Source organism: Lichenostomus cassidix, unplaced genomic scaffold, assembly GCF_008360975.1.
Source record: "Lichenostomus cassidix isolate B80296 unplaced genomic scaffold, HeHo_3.0 HiC_scaffold_36, whole genome shotgun sequence".
Classification (NCBI taxonomy): domain Eukaryota; kingdom Metazoa; phylum Chordata; class Aves; order Passeriformes; family Meliphagidae; genus Lichenostomus; species Lichenostomus cassidix.
Genome location: NW_028147270.1, coordinates 352,263 through 369,966, shown reverse-complemented (window position 1 = coordinate 369,966; position 17,704 = coordinate 352,263). Strand labels below are relative to the sequence as shown.

Here is a 17,704-nt window from a genome sequence, read left to right as displayed (position 1 = left end):
ACCTGATGTCCCAATTTCCCCATTGACTATAATGGGGTAGACCTGCTGTCCCAATTTCCCCATTGACTATAATAGGGTAGACCTGCTGTCCCAATTTCCCTATTGACTATAATGGGGCAGACCTGCTGTCCCAATTTCCCCATTGACCATAATGAGGTAGACCTGGCCCAAATTCCCCATTGACTGCAATGTGGTAGACCTGCTGTCCCAAATTCCCCATTGACCATAATGAGGTAGATCTGGCCCAAATTCCCCATTGACTGCAATGGGGTAGACCTGCTTTCCCAATTTCTCCATTGACCATAATGGGGTAGACCTGCTGTCCCAATTTCCCCATTGACTATAATGGGGTAGACCTGCTGTCCCAATTTCCCCATTGACTACAATGGGGCAGACCAGATGTCCCAATTTCCCCATTGACTATATTGGGGTAGACCTGCTGTCCCAATTTCCCCATTGACTATAATGGGGTAGACCTGCTGTCCCAACTTCCCCATTGACTATAATGGGGTAGACCTGCTGTCCCAACTTCCCCATTGACTCCAATGGGATACCTTCACGGTCACTGGGCCCTACTGGTTTATACTGGTCTATACTGGTTCCAGGTCGGTGGCAGCGGGCCAGACCCTCCGCATCAGCCAATCAGTGACGCCGCTGAGGGCAGGACAGCGCCGCCTGGTGGCCGCCCTGGAGAGCGCCGCCCTGCCCCCCCTGCACGGCAGCCTCCAGTTCGAGGCGGCGCCAGACCCGACTGGGAGCACTGGGAACGCGACTGGGAGCACTGGGAACGAGGGAGGGCCGAACCGCAGGGGGAGGAGGAGGAGGGGCAGGCCGGCGGGGAGCACCGGGGGGTGAACTGGGAGCACTGGGAGCAGATTTGGGCCATACTGGGAGCACTGGGAGGGGACTGGGAGAGGATTTGGGTTGTAGTGGGAGCACTGGGAGGGGACTGGGAAGGGGTTTGGGCCATACTGGGAGCACTGGGAGGGCACTGGGAGGGGATTTGGGCCATACTGGGAGCCATTCTGGGAGCACTGGGAGAGGTCACTGGGCCATACTGGGCCATACTGGTCCATACTGGGAGGGGACTGGGAGGGGACTGGGAGGGGATTTGGGGATACTGGGAGCCGTTCTGGGCCATACTGGGAGCACTGGGAATTGTCACTGGGAGCACTGGGAGCCATACTGGTCCATACTGGGAGCACTGGGAGCCACACTGGTCCATACTGGGAGCCACACTGGTCCATACTGGGAGCACTGGGAGCCATTCTGGTCCATACTGGGAGCCACACTGGTCCATACTGGTCCATACTGGTTTATACTGGTCCATACTGGGAGCACTGGGAGCCACACTGGGAGCCCTACTGGTCCATACTGGTCCATACTGGTCCATACTGGTCTCTCCCCGTCCCTCCCAGTCCCCCCCAGCCCGTCCCGATGACGTCACCGCGCCCGCTGACGTCACTCTCCCGCCCTCCAATAAAAGCGCAGTTCCAAACCGCACCCGCGTGACGTCATTCCTGGGCGGGGTTTCGCCTCCTCGAGCCGCCCCGCCATTGGCTGCCGCGGCGGCCAATGGGGAGCGAGCGCGGGCTCGCGCGGCGGGGGGATGACGTCACTTTCCCGCGCCGCCGCCGTTACCGGAGCCTCACCGGAGCTGAGCGGAGCCGCGGCGGGCCGGGGCGGAAGTGACGTCAGAGAGCGCGGGGAGGGGGGAGGGGAGAGAGGATGGGCGGGAGTGACGTCAGGTGAGAGCGGGGGGGGAACTGGGAGGGACTGGGATGGACTGGGATGGACTGGGATGGACTGGGAGGGAACTGGGAGGGAACTGGTTTGTACTGGGAGGGACTGGGATTGAACTGGGATGGACTGGGATTGAACTGGGATGGACTGGGATGGAACTGGGATGGACTGGGATGGACTGGGAGGGACTGGGATGGACTGGGATGGCCAAACTGGTCCAAACTGGTCCATACTGGTCCAAACTGGTCCAAACTGGTCCAGACTGGTCCATACTGGTCCAAACTGGTCCATACTGGTCCAAACTGGTCCATACTGGTGCGCACTGCTCACCCCACCCCCTCTCCATTCCAGCCCCGCCCTCTCGCTCCGATTGGCTCTGGCCGGCGCCTGGTGGGCTCTCCGTGGGCGTGGCCCGGAGGGGCGTGGCGGCGGGGGGCGTGGCCTGGGAGGGCGTGGCTGGGCGCGGCTGCAGGCACTGTTCGAGACAGCCCTGGGCGTGGCGCCGGGGGCCTTGCGGGGCAAGCACCGCGACAGGCTGGGGCTGGGGCTGCGGGCACAGGTGAGGGACACACCGGGGGACAGCTGGGGACACTTTGGGGACACTTTGGGGATGCCTTGGGACACCTGGGACTCACCTGGGGACACTTTGGGGACACCTGGGGACACCTGGAGACACCTGAGACTCACCTGGGACACCTGGGGACACTTTGGGGACACCTGGGGACACCTGGGAAGGGTTTGGGGACACATTGGGGACACTTTGGGGATGCCTTGGGACACCTGGGACTCACCTGGGGACACCTGAGGACACCTGAGACCACCTGGGGACACTTTGGGGCCACCTGGGGCCACCTGGAGACAGCTGGGAGGGGCTTGGGGACACCTGGGACTCACCTGGGGACACCTGGGGACAGTTTGGGGACACCTGGGGATACCTGAGACTCACCTGGGGGCACTTTGGGGACACCTGGGGACAGCTGGGATGTGTTTGGGGACACTTTAGGGACAGCTGAGACTTACCTGGGGACACCTGGAGATACCTGGGAGGGGCTTGGGGACACTTTGGAGACACCTGGGACTCATCTGGGACACCTGGGGACAGCTGGGAGGGGTTTGGGGACACTTTGGGGACACTTTTGGGATGCCTTGGGACACCTGGGAGGGGCTTGGGGACACTTTGGGGACAGCTGGGAGAGGCTGGGTGACACATTGAGGACACTTGGGGACACCTGGGGACCCACCTGGGGACAGCTGGGGAGAGCTGGGGACACCTGGAGATACCTGGGAGTCACCTGGGAGGGGTTTGGGGACATCTGAGGACACTTTGGGGACACGTGGGGACACTGTGGGGACACCTGGGGATACCTGGGGACACTTGGGACACACTTGGGAGCAGCTGGGGACACTCTGGGGACACTTGGGGACCCACCTGGGGACACGTGGGAGGGGCTTGGGGACACCTGGGGTCACCTGAGACTCACCTGGGGTCACCTGGGAGGGCTTTGGGGTCACCTGGGGACACCTGGGGACATCTGGAGATACCTGGGGACACAGCTGGGGACAGCTGGGAGTCACCTGGGGGCATCTAGACACACCTGGGAGGGGCTTGGGGACACCTGGGAGTCACCTGGAGACACCTGGGACACCTCAGAGGGGTTTGGGACACTTTGGGGACACCTGGGGATACCTTAGACTCACCTAGGGACACCTGGGAGGGGTTTGAGGTCACACTGGGGACACTTTGGGGACGCCTGGGGACACCTTGGGACAGCTGAGACTCACCTGGGGGCACCTAGATACACCTGAGACCACCTGGGGACACTCTGGAGACACCTGGGGACACCTGAGAGGGGTTTGGGGACACTTTGGGGACACCTGGAGATACCTGGGAAAGGTTTGGGGACACCTGGGGGTCAGCTGGGGAGAGCTGGGGACATCTGGGGACACCTGAGACACACCTGGGGATGCATGGGGATGCATGGGAGGGGCTTGGGGATACTTTGGGGACACCTGGGGACGCCTGAGTGGGGCTTGGGGACACTCTGGGGACACCTGGGGTCACCTGAGACTCACCTGGGGACACTTTGGGGACACCTGAGACTTGCCTGGGCACACGTGGAGATACCTGGGAGGGGCCTGGGGACACCTGGGGACACACCTGGGACACCTGGGAGGTGTTTGGGGACACCTGGGGACACCTGGGACACACCTGGGGACACCTGGAGACACCTGGGAGGAGTTTGGGGACACTTTGGAGACACCTGGGACTCACCTGGGGTCACCTGGGAGGGGTTTGGGGACACTTTGGGGACAGCTGGGAAGGGCTTGGGGTCACCTGGGACCATGGTCAGGCCACGCCCACCCTGCCCAGGCCACGCCCACCCCATCCAAGCCACACCCCCTTTTCCCTTTTATAGACACTGGCTGCTCCCTAAGCCACGCCCACCCGCCAACCCCCCTCCCATTATAGTCAATGGGACCCTCAAAGCCACGCCCACTTCCCCTCTTGGCCACGCCCACCCGCCAAACCCCTCCCATTATGGTCAATGGGACACGCCAAGCCACGCCCCCTCCAGCCTTGGCCACGCCCACCCTCCAACCCCCACCCATTGTAGTCAATGGGACACTCCAAGCCACGCCCACTCCATCCCTAGCCACGCCCACCCTCCCAAACCCGCCCATTAGGGTCAATGGGACACTCCAAGCCACGCCCACTTTGCATAAGCCACGCCCACCCCCCAGGCCACGCCCCCTCTGTCTGCTCCTCCCCCAGGTGGTGACGTCATTGCTGCGGGAGGGAAGCCCCGCCCCCGAGGTGCTGGACGCGCTGGATTGGCTGTTCCCGGAGGGGGAGGGGCCACGGCCTGGCCACGCCCACTGGGTGAGAGCGGGAGGGACTGGGATGGACTGGGATTGAACTGGGATGGACTGGGATGGACTGGGATTGAACTGGGAGTAACTGGGAGCAACTGGGATTGACGTGTGTGTTACTGGGCCATACTGGGATGGACTGGGATGGACTGGGAGGTCACTGCGGTCATACTGGGATGAACTGGGAGAGGCTTTGGGAGCTACTGGGAATAACTGGGATGGACTGGGAGTCACTGGTTTGAACTGGGATGGAACTGGGATTGAACTGGGATGAACTGGGATGGACTGGGATGGAACTGGGATTGAATTGGGATGAACTGGGAGGGACTGGGATGGACTGGGATTGAACTGGGATTGAACTGGCAGTCACTGGTTTGAACTGGGATGGATTGGGAGGGACTGGGATGGACTGGGAGTTACTGGTTTGAACTGGGATGGACCCCTCCCCCCCTCCATGCCCATATATGGTCAGTGGGCGTGGCTAACCTCAGCCCCGCCCCCCAGGCAGGACAAGGGCGCCCCCTGGTGGCTCTGGCCGAGGAGAACTTCCGGGAGCAAGTGCTGGGAATTCTGGGAAGTGGGCGTGGCCTGCGCCGCTTCCTGCAGGTGAGACCAGTAGGGACCAGTATGGACCAGTATAAACCAGTATGGACCAGTATAGATCCACAGAAACTCATAGAAACCAGTATAAACCAGTATAGACCAGTATAGACCAGTATAGACCAGTATAAACCAGTATAGATCCATAGAAATCAATGGAAACTCCCAGAAACCAGTATAAACCAGTATGGACCAGTAAACCTCCCAGGGCTTCCCAGTCCATCCCAGTTCATCCCAGTTCATCCCAGTTCATCCCAGTCCATCCCAGTCCATCCCAGTATGGCCCAGTGACTCCCCTGGGAGTCCCCAGTTCAATCCCAGTCCCTCCCAGTATAAACCAGTATGGCCCAGTAAAGCTTCCAGTCCATCCCAGTTCAATCCCAGTAACTCCCAGTGATCACCCAGTTCAAACCAGTAAATCCCAGTTCCCTCCCAGTTCCATCCCAGTTCAGTCCCCGTGCTCCCCAGTCCCCTCCCAGTATAAACCAGTATGGCCCAGTAAAGCTCCCAGTCCCTCCCAGTCCATCCCAATTCCATCCCAGTTCAATCCCAGTGCTCCCCAGTCCCCTCCCAGTATAAACCAGTATGGCCCAGTAAAGCTCCGAGTTCAATCCCAGTCCATCCCAGTTCAATCCCAGTTCAATCCCAGTCCCTCCCAGTCCATCCCAGTCCATCCCAGTTCCCTCCCAGTTCAATCCCAGTCCCTCCCAGTCCCTCCCAGTATAAACCAGTTCAATCCCAGTTCCATCCCAGTCCCTCCCAGTCCCTCCCAGTCCCTCCCAGTTCAATCCCAGTCCCTCCCAGTCCCTCCCAGTATAAACCAGTTCAATCCCAGTTCCATCCCAGTCTCTCCCAGTTCCATCCCAGTCTCTCCCAGTTCCTCCCAGTCCCTCCCAGTCCCTCCCAGTTCAATCCCAGTTCCCTCCAGGACTACGGCTCCGTGTTCCGGAACTCTCTCTGCCACCTTTATTTGGAGTTTCTCCGTCGCCTCGACAGCGCCCTTCCCCCCCCCGACCTGCGCCAGGTGACTTCCGGTGGGCGTGGCCAACCCGGGTGGGCGTGGCCAGCAAGCCACGCCCCTTTCCCGCCAAGCCACGCCCATTTTGGGTCTAAACTCCGCCCCTTTTTCCTTATATGGTGCAGTTGGAGCAGCTCTGCCTAAGCCACGCCCCTCCCGGGCCACGCCCACACCCGCGGCCAATCCTGCGCCGCTATTTGGAGGAGGTTGGCCACGCCCACCCGGGTAGGCGGGGCTAGAGGGGAGGGGGTGGGGCTTCGTATGCAAATTAAGAAATTCTCCCCGAAATTCCCAGAAAAATATAAAAAAAGGTTAAAAATAAATCCCCAAAATTTCGGAAAAAATCCCCCAAAAATTCTTAGAAAATTCCAAAAATAGTCTCGAAAATGTCCCAAAAATTCCCAGAAAAATATAAAAAAGATTTTAAAAAATTCTCGAAAAAAATCCCCCAAAAAATCTTTCAAAATTCCCCAAAAATTCCCAGAAAAAATATTTAAAAAATTTTTTAAAATTCCCTAAAATTTCGTATGCAAATTAAGGGTTAAAGGGTTAATTTTTGGCTCCGCCCACAGCACCGTTGCCACGCCCACTCCCGGCTCAGCCGAGGCCACGCCCACTTCGCCGCAGGCTCCGCCCACTGCGCTTCACCCTCTATGGTAAGTCACGCCCACCTCATTAGCATAAAATTAGCCATTCTAATGAGGTTTTCAAGCAGCCAATCAGGTTGAGGGGGACGGGGTGTGGGCGTGGCTTCGGGGATGACGTCATCCAGGCTTTCCAAGGGGAAATTTTGGGGAAAATTCTCTTATTTTTGGGGAAGATTCTCTCATTTTTCGCGTTTTTCCCACCGGGAGGGTTTTGATTGGCTAAATCCGCTTTTTTCCAAAAATTCACCCAACCAATCGCAGCGCGAAACGGCTAGGGATGGGCGTGACGTCACCCGGCCTCCCAACCGGCCGATATTTGGGGTTAAAAACCCTAATTTTGGGTTAAAATCCCCAATTTCGGAGCTTCTCCCCCTCCTCCCCTCACGCCGCATCCAACATGGCGCCGCCCACAAAGCGCGGGCGGAAGTCGCTCGGATCAACCAATCACATTCATCGAGAGCCCGGAAGTGCTCTCCGAACTACAAACCGCCGCCATTTTTCACGCGGGCGGGCAGCCGGAAGTTGAGTGCGGGGGGGGCGGAGCGGCGTTCCCACTTCCGGCGGCACCCGGAGCGCCGCAGCCGCCACGATGCTGATCAAAGTCAAGGTCTTTTTTTTGGGGCGAAAAACGCGCAATTCGGGCAAATTTCCCGATTTCCCCACACCCCCCATGCGGGTGGGGAGGGTGGGTGCGGATTTGGGGTGAAAAGCGCGGGTTTTGGGGGTTTTTTGGGGGTTTTTAAGCGGGGGGAGGCCGTGAGGGGGGCGCGGGGCATTGTGGGATGGAGGAGGACCGAGCAATGGCGCCTCCTGCAGACGCTGACGGGGAAGGAGATCGAGATCGACATCGAGCCGACCGACAAGGTGAGACCAGTTTGGACCAGTTTGGACCAGTTTGGCCATCCCAGTCCATCCCAGTCCATCCCAGTCCATCCCAGTCCATCCCAGTCCATCCCAGTCCATCCCAGTCCATCCCAGTTCATCCCAGTTCAATCCCAGTCCATCCCAGTTCAATCCCAGTCCATCCCAGTCCATCCCAGTCCATCCCAGTCCATCCTAGTTCCATCCCAGTCCATCCCAGTCCCTCCCAGTCCATCCCAGTTCAATCCCAGTCCATCCCAGTCCATCCCAGTCCCTCCCAGTCCATCCCAGTTCAATCCCAGTCCATCCCAGTCCATCCCAGTTCCATCCCAGTTCAATCCCAGTCCATCCCAGTTCCATCCCAGTTTATCCCAAATCCCTGAAAATTTAGGAAAAAAATTCCCATAAAATCCCCCAAAATTCTAAAAAAAATCCCCAAAAATTCCCCGAAAAATTCCCAGAAAAATGTAAATAAAGATTAAAAAAAATTCCCCAAAAATCCCCAAAAATTCCCCCAAAAATGTAGAAAAGTATATTAAAAAAGTCCCAAAAATTCTAAAAAAATCCCCCAAAAATTCTTGAAAAATTCCCCAAAAATTCCCAGAAAAATGTAAAAAAATATATTAAAAAAATTCCCAAAAATTCCCCAAAATGATTCTTGAAAAATTCCAAAAAAATTCCCAGGAAAATGTAGAAAAAAAAATTTAAAATTCCCCAAAAATTCTGGGAAAAAACCCTCAAAAAATCTTGGAAAAATTCCCAAAGAATTCTTGAAAAATTCTCAAAAATTCCAGAAAAATAGAAAAAATGTTTTTAAAAAATTCCCAAAAAGATTCTTAAAAAAAAATCCCCAAAAATATTATTGAAAAATTCTCAAAAATTAAAAAATATATATTAAAATTCCCCAAAATTTCTGAAAAAAATCCCCAAAAAATCTTTAAAAATTCCCAAAAATTCCCAGAAAAATGTAGAAAAAATTCTAAAAATTCCCCAAAAATTCTGAAAAAAATCCTCAAACAATTCTTGAAAAATTCCCCAAAAATTCGTTAAAAATACAAATAAAATTCCCAGAAAAATGTAGAAAAAAAAATTTAAATTTCCCAAAAATGCTAAAAAATATCCCCAAAAAATTCATTAAAAATTCCCAAAAAATCCCTAAAAATGTAAAAAAAATATTAAAAATTCTAAAAAATTCTCCAAAAATTCTTGAAAAATTCCTCAAAAAAATTCCCAGAAAAATAAAAAAGATTTTGAAAAATTCCCAAAAATTTCTGAAAAAATCCCCAAAAATTCTTGAAAAATTCCCCAAAGATTAAAAAAAAAATCCAAAAAATTCCCAAAAAATTCCCAAAATTCCCAGGCTGACCCAGGTGTGTTCAGGTGTCCCAAATCCCAAGAAAATTGAGAAAAAAAGCAAAAAAAATGTCCAGAAAATCGAAAAAAATGCAAAAAAAAAAAAAATTCAAAAAAAAAAAAAAAATTCCCAAAAAATAAAAAAAAAATCAAAAAAAATTCCCAAAAAATTCCCAAAATTTTCCAGGCGTTTCCAGGTGTGTTCAGAGATCCAAATCCAATAAAAAATTGAAAAAAACCCCAAAAATATCTCCAGAAAAGCAAAAAAAAAAGCAAAAAAAATCCAAAAAAATTCAGAAAAAAATCTGAAAAAATTCCCAAAAAATTCCCAAAAAATTCCCAAAAAATCCCAGAAAGTTCCCAAAAATTCCCAAAATTCCCAAAACTCGTCCAGAGATTTTTTTTCCCCCCAGGTGGAGAAGATCAAGGAGAGAGTGAAAAATAAAAAAAAAAAAAACCTAAAAAAATTGGAAAAAATTAATTAAAAATTCCCCAAAAATTCCCAAAAATTTCCAAAAAATTCCAGAAATTCACTAGGTGTATCCAGGTGTCCCAAATCCAAAGAAAATTGGAGAAAAAAAGCCAAAAAAATCCTGGAAAAATAAAAAAAAAAGCACAAAAAAATTCAGAAAAAAGTCTGAAAAAAATTCCAAAAACTCCCAGAAAATTAAAAAAAATTCCCAAAAAATTCCCAGAATTCCCAGGCTGACCCAGGTGTGTTCAGGTGTCCCAAATCCCAAGAAAATTGAGAAAAAAAGCAAAAAAAAACTCCAGAAAATCGGAAAAAATTAAAAAAAAAAAAATTAAAAAAAAAAAGAAAATTCCCAAAAAATCAAAAAAAAATAAAAAAAAATTCCCAAAAAATTCCCAAAATTTCCCAGGTGTTTCCAGGTGTGTTCAGAGATCCCAAATCCAATAAAAACTGAGAAAAACCCCAAAAAATATCTCCAGAAAAGCGAAAAAAATGCAAAAAAAATCCAAAAAAATTCTTTAAAAATTCAAAAAAATTCCCAAAAAATTCCCAAAAATTCCCAAAATTCCCCAAACTCATCCAGATATTTTTTCCCCCCAGGTGGAGAGGATCAAGGAGAGAGTGAAAAATAAAAATAAAAAACATAAAAAATTGGGAAAAATTCAATAAAAAATTGGGAAAAAATTATAAAAAATTCTCCAAAAATTTCCAAAAGTTCCCAAAAATTCCCAAAATTTCCCAGGTGTGTCCAGGTGCATCCAGGTATCCCAAATTCCAAGAAACTTGTGAGAAAAAAGTCCAAAAAATCCCCAAAATTAAAAAAAAAAAGCAAAAAAAATCCAAAAAAATAAAAAAAAATCCCATAAAATTACCAAAAAATTCCCAAAAAATTCCAAAAAATTCCCAAAAAATTCCCAAAATTTCCCAGGCTGACCCAGGTGTGTTCAGGTGTCCCAAATCCCAAGAAAAATTGCCAAAAAAAAGCAAAAAAAACTCCAGAAAATTGAAATAAACTCAAAAAAAGTCCAAAAAAATTCCGAAAAAATTCCCAAAAATTCCCAAAAAATTCCCAAAAAATTCCCAGAGTTTCCCAGGTGTATCCAGGTGTGTTCACATGTCCCAAACCCAACCCAAAAAAATTTTTAAAAAGAAAAAAAAATTCCAAAAAATCGAAAAAAAATGCAAAAAAAATCCAAAAAAATTCCAAAAAAAAAATCCAAAAAATGCCCCAAAAATTCCCAAAAAATTCCCAAAAAATTCCCCAAATTTCCCAGGTGCATCCAGGTATCCCAAATCCCAAGAAAATTGAGAAAAAAAAGCAAAAAAGGTCTCTAGAAAATCGAAAAAAATGCAAAAAAAATTAAAAAAAAAAAAAAATCTGAAAAATTCCCAAAAAATTCAAAAAAATCCAAAAAAAATCCCAAAAAATTCCCAAAAAATTCCCAAAATTTCCCAGGTGTTTCCAGGTGTGCTCAGAGATCCCAAATCCAATAAAAAATTGAAAAAAAACCCCAAAAATATCTCCAGAAAAGCGGAAAAAAAGAAAAAAAAAAAAAAATCCGAAAAAATTCAAAAAAATTCCCAAAAAATTCCCAAAATTCCCAAAATTCCCCAAACTCATCCAGATATTTTTTCCCCCCAGGTGGAGAGGATCAAGGAGAGAATGAAAAATAAAAATAAAAAACTTTTAAAAATTGGAAAAAATTCAATACAAAATTGGAAAAAATTCATTAAAGATCCCAAAAAATTCCAAAAAATTCCCCAAAAATTCCAAGAATTTCCTAGGTGTATCCAGGTGTATCCAGGTATCCCAAATCCCAAGGAAATTGGGGGAAAAAAGCAAAAAAAATTCCCAGAAAAATAAAAAAAAAAGCAAAAAAATAAAAAAAAAAATCAGAAAAAAATCCCAAAAACTCCCAAAAAATTCCAAAAAATTCCCAAAAAATTCCCAAAATTCCCAAAATTCCCAGGCTGACCCAGGTGTGTTCAGATGTCCCAAATCCCAAGAAAATTGGGAAAAAAAGCAAAAAAAATCTCCAGAAAGTCAGAAAAAATGCAAAAAAATGCAAAAAAATTCCAAAAAAAATCTGAAAAATTCCCAAAAAATTCCAAAAAATCCAAAAAAATTCCCAAAATTTCCTAGGTGTATCCAGGTGTATCCAGGTATCCCAAATCCCAAGGAAATTGGGGAAAAAAGCAAAAAAAATTCCCAGAAAAATAAAAAAAAAAGCAAAAAAATAAAAAAAAAATCAGAAAAAAATCTGAAAAAATTCCAAAAATCTCCAAAAATTCCCAAAAAATTCCCAAAAATTCCCTAAAAATTCCCAAAACTCATCCAGATATTTTTCCCCCCCCAGGTGGAGAGGATCAAGGAGAGAGTGGAGGAGAAGGAAGGAATTCCTCCTCAGCAGCAGCGACTCATCTACAGCGGGAAACAGATGTAGGGAGTTGGGAAAATTGGGAAATTTGGGGGGAAAATGGGGAAAAATTTGGGAAAATTTGGGGGAAAAAATTGGGAAAATTTGGGGAAATTTTGGGGAAAATTTGGGGAAAATTTCAGTTAGATATGGAGAAGATTTGGGGAAAGTTTGAAGAAAATTAGGGAAAAATTGGGGAAAAATTGAGTTAGAAATGGAGAAAATTTGGGGAAAATTTTGAGGAAATTTTGGGGAAATTTGGGGAAAATTTCAGTTAGGTATGGAGAAAATTTGGGGAAAGTTTGAAGAAAATTTGGGGAAAATTTGGGGAAATTTGAAGAAAATTTTGGGGAAAAGTTGGAGGAAATTTGGGGGAAATTTGGGGAAAATTTGGGGAGAAATGGGGGGAAAATTGGGGAAAATTTGGGGGAAATTTGATCTAAAAATGGAGGAAATTTGGGGACAATTTGGGGAAAATTGGGGAAAATTTGAAGAAAATTTGGGGGGAAAATGGGGAATTAGGGAAAAATTTTGGTAGGAAAAATTGAGGGAAAATGGAGGAAATTTGGGGGAAAAATTGGGGAAAATTGGGGAAAAATAGGGGAAATTTGGGGAAAAAATGGGGAAATTTTGGGGAAAAATGGAAAATTTGGGGGAAAAATGTGGGAAATTTGGGGGAAATTTGACTTAAAAATGGCAAAAAATTGAGGTAAAAAATGGTGAAGATTTGAGTTAAAAATAGGGAAAATTGGGGAAATTATGGGGAAAGTGTTGGGGAAAATGGGGAAAATTTGGGGGAATTTTGGGGTAAAATTTGGGGAAAAATCGGGAAATTTTGGGGAAAATTTGGGGAAAATTGGGGAAATTTTGGGGAAAATTTGGGGAAAATGTGGGGAAAATTGGGCAAAAAATGGGGAAAATTCGGGGAAATTTGGTGGGAATTTGTGGGGAAAATTTGGGAAAAATTTGGGGAAAAATTTGGGGAATTTGGGGAGAAATTGGGAAAATTTGGGGGGAAATTATGGGGAAAATTTTGGGGAGAAATGGGGAAATTTGGGTTAAAAATGTGGGAATTTTAGGGGAAATTTGGGTTAAAATGAAGAAAATTGGAGTGAAAAATGGGAAAAATTTGAGTTAAAAATTGGGGAAAATTTGGGTTGAAAATGTGGGAAATTTGGGGGAAATTTGGGGGAAAAATGGGGAAAAATTGAGGTAAAAATGAGGAAGATTTGGGTTGAAAATGGGGAAATTTGGGGAAATTTGGGGAAAAATGAGAAAAATTTGGGGGGAAAGTGGGAAAATTTGGGTTAAAAGTGGAGGAAATTTGAGAGAAGATTGGGAGAAAAATGTGGGGAAATTTGGGGAAAATTTGAGGAAATTTGGGGAGAAATTGGGGAAATTTGGGGAAAAAATGGGAAAAATTTGGGGAAAATTTGGGGAAAGTTTGGGGAAATTCTGGGGAAAGTTTGAAGAAAATTTGGGAGAAAAATGGGGAAAATTTGGAGAAGTTTTGGGTGAAAAATGGGGAAAATTTGGGCAAAATTTGAGAAAATTTGGGGAAAAAATGAAGGAAATTTGGGTAAAATTTGGGGGGAAATGGCAAAAAATTGAGGTAAAAATGAGGAAGATTTGGGTCGAAAATGGGGAAAGTTGGGGGAAATTTTGGGGAAAAATGAGAAATATTGGGAGAAATTTTGGGGGAAAATGTGGGAAATTTGGGGGAAAAATATGGGAATTTGGGGGAAAGTTTGGAAAAATTTGAGGGAAATTTGGGGAAATTTTGGGGAAATTTGGAGGAAAAATGGGGGAAATTTGGGGGAAATTGGGGAAAAATTTGGGGGAAATATGGGAAAAAAATTGGGGAAAATTTGGGGAAAAAATGGGCAGAATTTGGCTGAAAAATGAGGGGAAAATTTGGGGAAAAATGGGGGAAATTTGGGGGAAAATTGGGAAAATTTTGGGGAAAATTTGGGGAAAATTTCAGTTAGATGTGGAGAAAATTTGGGGAAAGTTTGAAGAAAATTTGGGGAAAATTGGGGAAAATTTGAGTTAGAAATGGAGGAAATTTGGGGAAAATTTGGGGGAAATTTGAGGAAAATTTGGGGGAAATTTGGGGAAAAATGGAATAAATTTTGAAGAAAAATTTGGGGGAAAAATTTGGGGAAATTTTGGGGAAATTTGGGGGGAAAATTGGGGAAATTTGGGGGAAATTTGGCAAAAATTTGGGTTGAAATTTGGGGGAAAATTTGGGGAAAAAATTTGAGAAAAATGTGGAAAAAAATGGCAGAAATTTGGGGGGAAATTAGGTGAAAATGGGAAAAATTAGGGAAAAATGGGGGAAATTTCCGGGAAATTTGGGAAAAATTGGGGAAAATTTTGGGGAGAAAATGGGGAAAATTGGGGGAAATTTGGGGAAAATGGGGGAAAATGTGGGAAAAATTTGGGGAAATTGGGGGAAATTTGGGGGGAAAATGGGGAAAAAATGGGAAAAATTTGGGAAAAATTTGGGGGAAAAATTGGGAAAATTGTGGGAATTTGGGGGAAATTTTGGGGAAAAATTTGGGGAAAAATGTGGGAATTTTGGGGAAAAATGGCAAAAAATTGAGGTAAAAAATGGGGAAGATTTGGGTTAAAAATGGAGGAAATTTGGGGGACAATTTAGGAAAAAAATGGGGAAAATTTGGGTAAAAATGTGGGAAAATTGGGGGAAAATGGGGAAATTTCGGGGAAATTTGTGGAAAAATGGGAAAAATTGGGGAAATTTGGGGGAAAATGGGAAAAATGGGGAAAATTTGGGGGAAATTTTGGGAAAATTTGAGTTAGATATGGAGAAAATTTGGGGGAAATTTGGGGACAATTTGAGGAAAATTTGATTAAAAATTGGGGGGAAAATATGGGAATTTAGGGGAAAATTTGGGGAAACATTTGGGAAAAATTGGGTTAAAATTGAGGCAAATTTGGAGGAAAAATCTGGGAATTTGGGGGAAATTTTGGGGAAATAATGGGAAAAATTTGGGGAAAAATTGGGGAAATAATGGGAAAATTTTGGGGGGAAAATGGGAAAATTCAGGGAAAATTTGGGGGAAATTTGATTAAAAATTGGGGGGAAAATGTGGGAATTTAGGGGGAAAATGGGGGACATTTGGGGAAAAATTTGGGGGAAATTTGAAAAAAATTTGGGGGGAAATGGCAAAAAATTGAGGTAAAAATGTGAGAATTTAGGAAAAATGGAAAAATTTGGGGAAAAATTTGGGGAAATTCTGGGGACATTTCGGGGAAAAATTGGAGGAAGATTGGGGAATATTTAAAGGAAAATTTGGAGAAAATTGGGGAAAAATGGGGGAAAGTTTGGAGCTAAAAAAAGGGGAAATTTGTATTCAAAATGGAGAAAATTTGGGTTAAAAATTGAGAAATTTAGGGTTAAAAATGGAGAAAATTTTGGTTTAAAAATGGAAAAAATTGGGTTCAAAATGCAGGAAATTTGGGTTCAAAGTGCGAAAATTTTGGGTTCAAAATGGGGAAAGTTGGAGTTAAAAACGGAGAAAATTTGGGTAAAAATTAAGAAAATTTGGGTTAAAAATTAGGAAATTTGGGATGAAATTGGAGAAAATTGGGAATTCAAATGGAGAAAATTTGGGGCGAAAAAAGGAGAAATTCGGGAGGAAAATGAGGTTTGAAATGGGAAATTTTGGGTTAAAAATCAGGAAAATTTGGGGAAAATTTGGGTTTAAAATGGGGAAATTTGGCTTTAAAATGGGGAAATTTGGGGGGAAAAATGGGAGAAAAATAGGGAAATTTGGGGGGAAAAATGGGGAAAAATTGGGAAAAATTTTGGGGGAAATTGGGTGAAAAATGGGGAAAAATGTGGGAAAATTGTGGAAAATTTGGGGAAAATTTGGGTTAAAAATGGGACAAATTTGGAGGAAAAATCTGGGAATTTGGGGGAAATTTTGGGGAAAAATGGGGAAAATTTGGGGACAAATTGGGGAAAAATTGGGGAAATAATGGGAAAAATTTGGGGGGAAAATGGGAAAATTCAGGGAAAAATGGGAAAAATTTGGGAGAAAATTGGGGAAAATTTGGGGAAAATTTGGGTTAAAATTGGGGAAAATTTTGAGGAAAAATCTGGGAATTTGGGGGAAATTTTGGGGAAATAATGGGAAATATTTGGGGGAAAATTGGGAAAATTCAGGGAAAAATGGAAAAAATTTGGGAGAAAATTTTGGGAAAATTTGGAGGAAAAATCTGGGAATTTGGGGGAAATTTTGGGGAAAAATGGGGAAAATTTGGGGACAAATTGGGAAAAATTTGGGAGAAAATTTGGAGGAAAATCTGAAGAAAATTTGAAGAAAATTTGGGGAAATTTTGGGGGAAAAAAGGTGGGAATTTTGGGGGAAAATGAGAAAAATTTGGGTTAAAAATGGGGAAAGCGGAACTTTCAGCCGAAAGTGGGCGTGGCCGGAAGCGCTCCATCCGGAAGTGGGCGTGGCCGGAAGTAGTGAGCAGAAAGTGGGCGTGGCCGGAAGCGGCTCCAACCGGAAGTGGGCGTGGCCTCGCTGACCACACCCCTTTTTTTTCTCTTTCCCGTTTTTTAGGAACGATGAGAAAACAGCCGCCGACTACAAGATCCAGGGCGGCTCCGTCCTCCACCTGGTGCTGGCCCTGCGGGGGGGCGTGGCCACGCCCTGAGCCCACTTCCGGTCACGCCCACTTCCGCTGGCCACGCCCACTTTCCCCTCCCGGAAGTTGTTTTTCCCTTCCCTTCGGGTTTGGTTGTTATTTAATAAAAGGTTGCGGCCGGTGACGTCATCGGCGGGTTGGTGACGTCATCGGGGTGGTTGTGAGGTCATTTCCAGGTCTGTGATGTCATTTCCTGGTTTGTGATGTCATTTCCGGGTTCGTGATGTCATTTCCGGGTTCGTGACGTCATTTCCGGGTTGAAATTGGGAGTTTTGGGGGGAAATTTGGGGTTTTTTTGGGGGGAAAAAGAGGATTTTTAGGGGAAATTTGGGGAAAATTTGGGTTAAAAATGGGGACATTTGGGCGGAATTTTGGGGAAAAATGGGAAAAATTTCGGGGAAATTTGGAGAAAAAATGGGGGAAATTTGGGGGAAATTTGGGGAAAGTTTGGGGGAAAATTTGGGGAAAAATTGGCTTAAAAATTGGGGAAAATCTGGGTTTAAATTGGAGGAAATTTGAGTTGGAAATGGAGGAAATTTGGGTTAAAAATGGGGAAATTTGGGGCTAAAAGAAGAGAAATTCGGGAGGTAAAATGAGGTTTAAAATTGGGGAAATTATGGGGAAAATTTGGGGAAAAATGGAGGAATTTTGGGGGAAAATTTGGGTTAAAAATGGGGAAATTTGGGAGAAATTTTGGGGAAAAATGAGAATGATTTGGGGGAAAAATTGGGTGAAATTTGGAGAAATTTTGGGAAAAATTGGGACAATTTTGGGGAAGAAAATTCGAATTTTTGGGGAAAAAAGGAGGAATTTTGGGGGAAAAATGAGAAATTTTGGGGAAAAATGGAAAATTTTAGGGAAAATTTGGGGATTTTTTTGGGAAATAATAAATTTGAGGGGAAAATTGGGGAATTTTGGAGAAAAATTTGGGATTTTTTGAGGGGGAAAAAGAGGATTTTTAGGGGAAATTCTCACCAAAATCTCACAAAAATGTGATTTTGGGGAGAAAAAAGGAATTTTAGGGGAAAATTGCGAGAATTTT

At 45.6% G+C, this 17,704-nt stretch overlaps 2 protein-coding genes across 3 annotated transcripts in view; both read left to right on the top strand.

The window, feature by feature from the left end:
• Positions 1–870, top strand: part of TGM1 (transglutaminase 1) — a 43,614-nt gene extending 42,744 nt beyond the window's left edge. The window contains exon 14 of the mRNA XM_085044392.1: positions 606–870. Within this exon, the coding sequence (XP_084900518.1) occupies positions 606–855 (250 nt within the window). The 3' untranslated portion in view covers positions 856–870. The remainder of the gene's footprint in view (positions 1–605) is intronic.
• A 741-nt stretch (positions 871–1,611) lies between these two features.
• TINF2 (TERF1 interacting nuclear factor 2) lies at positions 1,612–16,666 on the top strand. Of its 2 annotated transcripts, XM_085044408.1 has the most exons (10): positions 1,619–1,748; positions 2,095–2,302; positions 4,517–4,624; positions 5,119–5,220; positions 6,143–6,238; positions 6,358–6,457; positions 6,805–6,888; positions 7,696–7,743; positions 11,923–12,005; positions 16,578–16,666. In XM_085044408.1, exons 1-10 carry the CDS (start codon positions 1,729–1,731, stop codon positions 16,584–16,586), a joined length of 858 nt encoding a protein of 285 aa, XP_084900534.1. In that variant the 5' UTR covers positions 1,619–1,728; the 3' UTR covers positions 16,587–16,666. The 2 variants fall into 2 exon arrangements, with proteins under 2 accessions (XP_084900535.1, XP_084900534.1); XM_085044409.1 differs by lacking the exons at positions 11,923–12,005; positions 16,578–16,666 and adding an exon at positions 10,166–10,212 and having other exon boundaries at positions 1,612–1,748.
• The last annotated feature ends 1,038 nt before the right edge of the window (positions 16,667–17,704 follow it).